Raw genomic sequence first — 8204 nt, 5'->3', positions numbered from 1 at the left:
GAGAGAAGAAGGCACATCTTTTATTTAACAAAAATTCTTTACAAAAGTTTAGCGAGAGTTCCACAGAACAACGGTTTGAACATGGCCCATTCGAATCAAGCACCTCGCAAAAGCATCTGCAAAGGAAAAAAGAGGGAGATAACACCTACTAAAACAGAAAAACTTCACCGAACTACTTAGCTGGTTACTCTATTATAGGGATTTTCTTCCATGCCGCCTCTGCCTTGTTACCCTGCAGTGGAGGCAATGAAAACATGCTTCTTGTAGAACTTCCACTTCGAATCTTATTCAACACCTCCAAAGCTGTTGAAGTATGCTTCATGTACATACTCTCAATGTTCTTAATTTCTGCAAGTTCTTCCGGAATTTTCTGGAGCCTGCCTTCAGCAGACATGGCATTAAGCTCTTCTTTCCCTTCAGCTGCTGCTTGATATGCGACGACCAATTGCTCATTCATGCTGAAAAATTGATCAAGCATTGTCTCACACTCCTTCACAAGCTGGTTTAGAACATCGGTTGTGAAGAATGGCTGTTGCAAAACCTTTTGGATGAAAGGCAAGCGAATGAGAGCACCGCTTCGCTTGTCGTATTTCTTTAGTATCTTCACTAGTCCTGCACAAGAGCAAATTTGAGTTGGAAAATAATCAATTTAAGCCTTCTAACAAGCACCACCATCAGCGGCCAAAAAATTTCTTTCATCAATTTGAGCTATCCACTGAGCAGTCAACTTATTTTCTATTTGATTTTTGATTTCTTGTTTTATAGTATTGTATTATTTTAATAAAACATGTATTCAATTTTCATGTAATCCAACAATACAAGTACACATAGAGAAACCTTATACAAACAGGAAAATGATAAGGAACTCTCGTATAAAATAATGAGCTAAGAAACAGGACAGAGACATGCGCAACACGACATGAACACGCTGGCATGCCAGTTTTCAAAAATTACAAGACACACCACATGCGGAGAAAACGCACGATATATATAATTATATATATTTATTATTTGTCATATATGAATATTTCATTCAAACATAATAAAAAAAAATATAATATAACACTTATTTTATAGATTTACATTATTTTTTCTTTCATTATTGTATTCTAAGTTATTTAGTTCAAAATTATAATTAGTTTCATGTATGTCTAATTAGTAGACACACGTGTTTAAGCAAAGGACACCAGTGTTTGAAGAGTGTCCGGATCTTAAAAACTTATTAAAAAATAGGACTCATTTTGACGAGTGTTGGACATGAGTTGGAAGGTGTCCAACGAGTGTCAGTATCTATCACAAACACACCACCATTTTAGAAGTATCCGTACTTCTTATATAATGAGCATATTTTGGATCTTATCACCCCAAAAAAAAATAAAAAAATAAAAATCCATCAAGGTGGTTTACAATTTCAAAAATGCCACTACCATATATTTTAAAACAAAATTCTGTATGTTTAGAATTTCCCACATGTGTAAATAAGGAATGCTGAAAAAGAAAAATTTTAATGGATGGTACGATAAAAAGTGAAGTTTTTTTTCCCCCTTGCTAGTTATTTGTCATGGTAAATTGATAAAGAGGTAATGAGTTAATATAGAAATTTATCAGGGGTGGAAGAGAGTTAATAACTTGAAAAGAAAGATAAAATTAAGAAAGAAAATAAAAAGGACAAATTGGACGATGAAAAAAAGAAAAAGAAAAAAGAGGAAAAAGAAAAATTGAATGGAAAACAAAGAGGACTGCCATGTAAGAGAGCCAAAGTACCTGTGTAATTCAGGGCACTATAATTCAACAACAAAACCGTCTCTCCATGAAATTTATAAGGCAATATCTTATCAAACCATTAGGGCTCCATCTGGATATGTGAATTTGAAATAAAAGGATTTGATGTTTAACCTTATAAAAATTGTAAGAAAGGCTGATTAATGTGTATAGATTGATAATAATGGATGCATAGAGATAGAAAGATGCATTTTGTTAATATTTCTGTACAAGTAGAGAATCATTCATGAAAGAATTTCAAATAACCATGTTCACTTAGTTATTTCAAATCTTCTCAAATCCATTGTTGAAATCCATGCCTATAATATTACATTGAATTAAATGTTATACTCCTTGAATGAGTAATACCAAATCCATTCATTTCAAATCCACATATCTTAAAGATTTTAAGAAGTGTCTGGGACTAGCATAATACCTAAACAATGAAGATGCAATTTTAAAACACGTGCTAAATGGACCATTCATATACTAAATCACTAAAAGGACAATCAAGTGTTCATCCAGTAGATCAATTGAAGCTTGACAAATATTCACCACTTTATGTAAGCCATTATGGGCTTCTTTGATTGGTCACATCCATAGGACTCACATTCTAGTGTTTGATTGCAATTTTTGTTATCTGGATTAGATTCGGATGGACATTCTATCCAACAAAATTTGCAATGTTTTTTAATCCTAAAACTAATAATGCAAAACAAACATATAATTAGGATTATATTAAACGTGGACAAAAGTGGATTAATCCTGTCACTATTAATCTTGTTAAAAAAAATGACTTATTAAGTTTATAACTATTGACGTAAGAGGGACAAAGTACCTGTGTAGTTCAGGGCACTGTAATTCAACAACAAAACCATCTCTCCATGAAAATCTACGATCTCCCTCCCTACTGTCATCAACTCCTCATTTGAATCCCGAGCCTCTGCTACCCTGTCTTGCAGCACCTGCACTCGAACCAAAAGCAGAGACAAAAAAATTGTTTCAATACATCACTGTGCATATTTGTTCTCTACTCACCAAAAGATATTCTACATGGCATCAAATGGCTTCCATACAAACACGGCAAAATAATAATGAATAAAATAAAAACAAAGATACAAACACGTTGCTCATTAGGGCTTGCCAAATAACAAAATATAAAGCAAGGAGTACTGTTTGACTTGGAATTGCATAAATCTAAACATTAAAAAGTTTATTTAAAGCTATAAAGATAAGGTCCTAAGCACTTTTGAAATAGGAGGAACAGTCTTCAGGACTGACAAAAATAAAAATAAAAAAAAAGAAAGCTAAAAGGTTATGCAGGCTTGAAAGCCAAAGATCTCACAAATCCAAGATTTAGATTCTCAGATTCTTCATGAAAATTTGAAGGAGAATAACATCCAATGCTTTGTTGCACAAGCACAGGATGCTAAAAACAAAGAATTAGCCACAAAATCAATCACAGGTCGCTCTTACAAGCCTGTGGGTCCCAAATTCTGTAGTTGATTGTTTGGCTGATTCTGTATATTTATTATTGTTGAAAGAATAAATACCAAAATTGAACCAGAAATCTCTAATGGGATAACATCATAAATTTAAGATTGTTTGCCATTAAGTGTTCATATTCATAATACATAAGTGCGTATGCGCGCCCGTACAAAATTGCGTTATTATTTTATTTTTTATTTTTTGTATACCACCAAATGTAAAAGAAATTCATACCCAATTTCTCATAATTGTTCTTACTTTGTTAATCAAACAGGAAAAAAAAAAATATATATATATATATATATATAACTATTTTTGTGCATATGATTATATGTATGTATAAATATGAAATAAAACATGACATGAACATAGATGCCATGTACATGATCTTTTAGATTATATGTATGTATCGATAAGTATTCCCTTGCATTTTCTTCTTTGTTGCTGCTAAATTCAGAATCCAAATCTTTGGTTTCAGCGATACATAGAGAAATGATAACAAAGATAACTTTATCAAATATTTGATTTACAAAAATAAAAAATAAAAAAAAATCTCTAATTTAGTTGTGTAATTTTCCTAATTTCTCATCAAAATACAAAAGAAGACAAAGAAAAATTCTCATAAATATCACATGCTCAAGATTACCAAAATTAACAATATATCTCTGATCTAATGATTAATCAAAATTACAAAATACCTTCAATCTGATAACATATTCTTCCTCTTGATCAACGAAAAACGCGTTGAACTTGTCGATCTCGTCCTCCAACAGCCTCACGAAATCGATCACCTCCTTCGTCACCACCACCACCGCCGCGGCGGCGTCGCCGTCGTCGGTCAATCTGGGCCGTTTATTGGGCCTCCTAACGGTGCTACTACTACTACTACTACTAAGACTAGGATCGCCTGATTTGGGGTAGATCAGCTTCAACTGCTTCTTGAGATCCTTGTAGGACAAGAACTTGTCTCGCCAATCAGGCAACGTTTGTTCGATTAGGTTGCTGAGGTTCTTGGAGAACTTCATGGTCCTTCACTCAGGGAATCAAAACTCTCTCCTCTGAACCATACAGAGGTTTTGGGACGTTGGAATGGAACATGTAACAAGACGGAGTTGCAAGAAGATATGAGAGAGGTTAGAGGAGAGAGATGTGCAGAACCGTGAAATATTCGGGCAGTAGAATGAGAGCAATCCTCGCTCGTCGAATTTTTATTTGTCCGAATCGAATTTTGGCTTATTGCTCGTCGGTCGGTTATTTGATCAGTCATTTGGCTAGTTATCCGATAAAGGTGATAATTACGGTAAATAAATATTGCTGATCAAGTGGTTAATTAGTAGGCACAAATTTAATTGATTCGGATAAATTTAAATTTGAGTTATCAATAAATTTTTGATAGGATAGGTAGGGCATAATTTCATTTCGTTGAGCATGGAAAGAAATATTTACAAATTAATTATAAATTTTATAAATATATTAAAAACATAAAAATCTCTCATAAGGAAAGTTTATGGTACACATATGAGCCTTATAATTATAAAACATGTGTATTCTATTTATCTTATAATTATAAAAAAATAATTATATAATTTTATATTTTCTGAGTTATAATTATAAAAGTAAATTATAACTAAATACAAAAAAATTATAATCAAATATCTCAAAATAATGTCACAACTAAAGAAGAAATTTGATTATAACTAAATAAGAAACTGAAAGGATAAAAAGCATAAATCTGGGCCAAGCTAGGACCAAGTAAAGGTGAGCCGAGCTGTAGGCTAAGTACAGTAGGCTTCACTGTTGGGCCCAATTAGCTCGGTCTTAAATAACCTAGAGCCCAACTGGAGTAAGCCGAACCGAGGTACAGGAAGCTGAATGGAACAGCCGAGCTAGTTGAAGCATGGCCGAATCTACCGCTTAACATGGCAATATTAGCTTGGTCGTTTGTCATACCGAGCTAACCTCTTAAATATGTTACCTCGGTCGTTTTGTCATACTACCAAGGTAAAACCATTTCACTTGGTTGAAGTAGTGATAAGGGTGTTAAGGGATAAGCATCATCTTTTACAAATGTGATTCTTAGGAGGACTCTACCTTGAGGAGTAAGAGTCCTACTAGGATTGTGCCACGCAGAACTTATAAAAACTCATAACAAAACCTATGTACAGGCAACACAATTTTGATTCTCGAATACGCAGAGCTTTTGTCTATTTGTCTATCTTGCTAACTTAGGCATCAGAGAGGAATCCGGCACACACCCGCCGGCTAGCTCACATTTGTGTTTTCAAGGAGTAAAGTGACGACGTTCGGAGGAAGCGCAAACTTGATCAACAGGATTACACGAGAAGATTATTCTGTGCTCGTATAATTGGCGCCATCTGTGGGAAGTCCACAAAGAACAAAACCTCTTGATCAAGTTTTCCTGTCTAGTTAGAAGCAATGGCGCACAATGAAGACCTACCGCAATCGGCTATTGATGGGCAAACCCCAGAGGGGGGTGGGAGGCACGAAGGTTTGCCTTCTATCCCTCCCATGACAGATTTAGAACTCCCGGAGGGACGCAAGAGAGAGACGAGGCACTAGCCCCCATCGCTCTCAAAGTCCTAATAGACAGAGGCGGAGGTTGGATCCTCAAGTTCTAGAGGATTGCGTGAGGGAGCAGGACGAGTTAATTAGGAAGATGGCGGCAGACATAGAGGCAATGAAGCGCCAGATAAAAGGAAAAGGAGTGGCAACAGGTAGGGATGTAATCGGTTCAGGACGGTCGGTGTATAGGGGAAATTTTGCACCGAACCAATAATGTCGGTTTTATTATATTGAAAACCAATATATACCAAATTTTTTATCAAACCGCACCAAACTGCACCGATTCAAACGGTTCGATTCAATGTGGTTTAATCGGTTTAAGTACTTTCAAAATTAAGTCATTTCTTAAAATTGTAGTATAATAAATAATTTATATAAAAATATTAAATTAGCCATTTGTACACAATTTTAACCATATCTAATCTAACCATTCACAAAAATACAAATAAAAAAATTAATAAATACTAAGGCTTGAAGCTTTTACTGAATTAGAATTAGAACGTCTTTCATGTATCGATGCTACGAGAATACTTGAGGGATCCACTCCACGTCATTGAACCGACGCATGTGCTGTTGAAAGATGACTACACTTATGAAGAAAGACCTATCTAGATTGTAAATCGCCAGATCAAAAAGTTGAGGAATAAAGAAATACCATTGGTAAAAGTTGATTGGCAAAACCACAGAGGAATCTATGCAACAGGCTTTGGGGACTGAACTGAGACTGGGTAGTGCCTATCACCCACAGACAGATAGACAAACTGAACGGACTAACCAAACTCTAGAAGATATGCTCAAAATGTGTGTGTTAGACTTCCAAGGGAATTGGGAGACCTACTTGTCATTAGCTGAATTTGTGTACAACAACAGTTACCATTCAAGTATTAGAATGGCTCCTCACGAAGCCTTGTACGGAAGAAGGTGTCACTCTTTGATATGTTAGGCTGAAGTAGGTGACAGACCTTTATTGGGACCAGAACTTGTGCAAGAAACGACCGATAAAGTGAAACTGATACAGCAGCGTCTGAAAACTGCACAGAGTCGGCAGAAGAGCTATGCCGATGTTCGAAGAAGAGATAGGGAATATGAAGTTGGAGATCATGTGTTCATTAAGGTGACCCCGATGAAGGGTCAAACTCGGTTTGGTGTTAAGGGCAAATTGGCACCAAGGTATGTTGGACCTTATGAAGTCCTCGAAAAGATCAATCCGGTATCGTATCGGGTAGCCTTACCCCCAGTAATGGAACGTATGCATAACGTCTTTCATGTATCGATGCTATGAGAATACTTGAGGAATCCACTCCACGTCATTGAACCGACACATGTGCTGTTGAAAGATGACTACACTTATGAGGAAAGACCTATCCAGATTGTGAATCGCCGGATCAAAAAGTTGAGGAATAAAGAAATACCGTTGGTAAAAGTTGATTGGCAAAACCACGGAGGAACTTATGCAACTTGGGAAACCGAGGAAGACATGGTGAAGAGATATCTGAATTTGTTCCCATTGGACCCAATGTTGACTCAAAATGAAGGTAATTCGAGTTTAGAGGACCAAACTCTTTTAAGGGGGGAAGACTGTAATAACCCCGACCTCTAATTAATGTTAATTCGCACTTAATTATGCCTAACAGTAATTTAGAAGGAACTTGGGATTAAATTGCATATGTATTGCATTAATTTTGTGTTTCTATCTGTTTGCTATAAAGTGATATGTTTATGTGTTGACTTTGAACTGCGAATTGAAAGCCTTATCGGCGACTGATTCAGAAATTGATTATTGTGCTATACTAGTTAGATTTTATGTGATTTTATGGTAGGCTTAATTAAAATTCGATTTGAAATGTGTAAATTAGATTAAATAATGTTGAATTGCATTAGTTTGCCTAATTACACAAATACCACTTAGTGGCTTGATTGCGACCAACTTTATCACACCTTATTACACTTAGAAGCATCTCTCCTCAGCCATTTTCTTGACCAAACCGTAGGAGAGAGAGAGAGAGAGTAGGAGAACAAGATTGAGTTCATCTAGAATTTTGCTTGAACTTAGAAGAATTGAAGACAACTTGGAAGATTAGGCTACTAGGCTTGAAATTGAAGACCTAAAGATAGAGAATTCATCATTTTAATTATGAATGTGAGTTGTTCTTGCTAGGTTCATGGTGAAATTGGTATTTAAAGTCAAGATTTAGCTCAAAGTGTGGTTTTGAGAGTCCATCCATGTATACATGCATAAATTTCCATGCTTTGAGTTTGAATTCCAAGATTTCTTCCATGTATGTGTTAATTTCACTCACATTATGGTCATTCATCTTGTTGTCCATCAAATTATCACGTTTCATCATGTTTTGGAGGGTTTGGAGTCAATG

General features: G+C 35.5%; 1 protein-coding gene across 1 annotated transcript; it reads right to left on the bottom strand.

Moving 5' to 3' along the window:
* On the bottom strand, nt 1–4673 carry LOC114289081 (SPX domain-containing protein 1). The gene is made up of 3 exons (XM_028232722.2): nt 3948–4673; nt 2600–2726; nt 1–612 (listed from the first exon to the last, which is right to left on the bottom strand). Exons 1-3 carry the CDS (start codon nt 4272–4274, stop codon nt 185–187), a joined length of 882 nt encoding a protein of 293 aa, XP_028088523.2. The 5' UTR covers nt 4275–4673; the 3' UTR covers nt 1–184.
* Nucleotides 4674–8204: the final 3531 nt, after the last annotated feature.

Source organism: Camellia sinensis, chromosome 11, assembly GCF_055761805.1.
Source record: "Camellia sinensis isolate YWXY chromosome 11, ASM5576180v1, whole genome shotgun sequence".
NCBI classification, from domain to species: domain Eukaryota; kingdom Viridiplantae; phylum Streptophyta; class Magnoliopsida; order Ericales; family Theaceae; genus Camellia; species Camellia sinensis.
This window is presented reverse-complemented; position numbering and strand designations above follow the sequence as displayed.

What these genes read in the sequence shown, in the direction of transcription:
- LOC114289081 (XM_028232722.2), bottom strand. Translation starts at nt 4,274, where the DNA reads ATGAAGTTCTCCAAGAACCTCAGCAACCTAATCGAACAAACGTTGCCT. An exon ending in AATATGTTATCAGATTGAAG is followed by an intron (nt 2,727 to 3,947) that starts GTATTTTGTAAT and finishes GTTCGAGTGCAG; the next exon opens with GTGCTGCAAGACAGGGTAGC. An exon ending in CAGTGCCCTGAACTACACAG is followed by an intron (nt 613 to 2,599) that starts GTACTTTGTCCC and finishes GCTCTTGTGCAG; the next exon opens with GACTAGTGAAGATACTAAAG.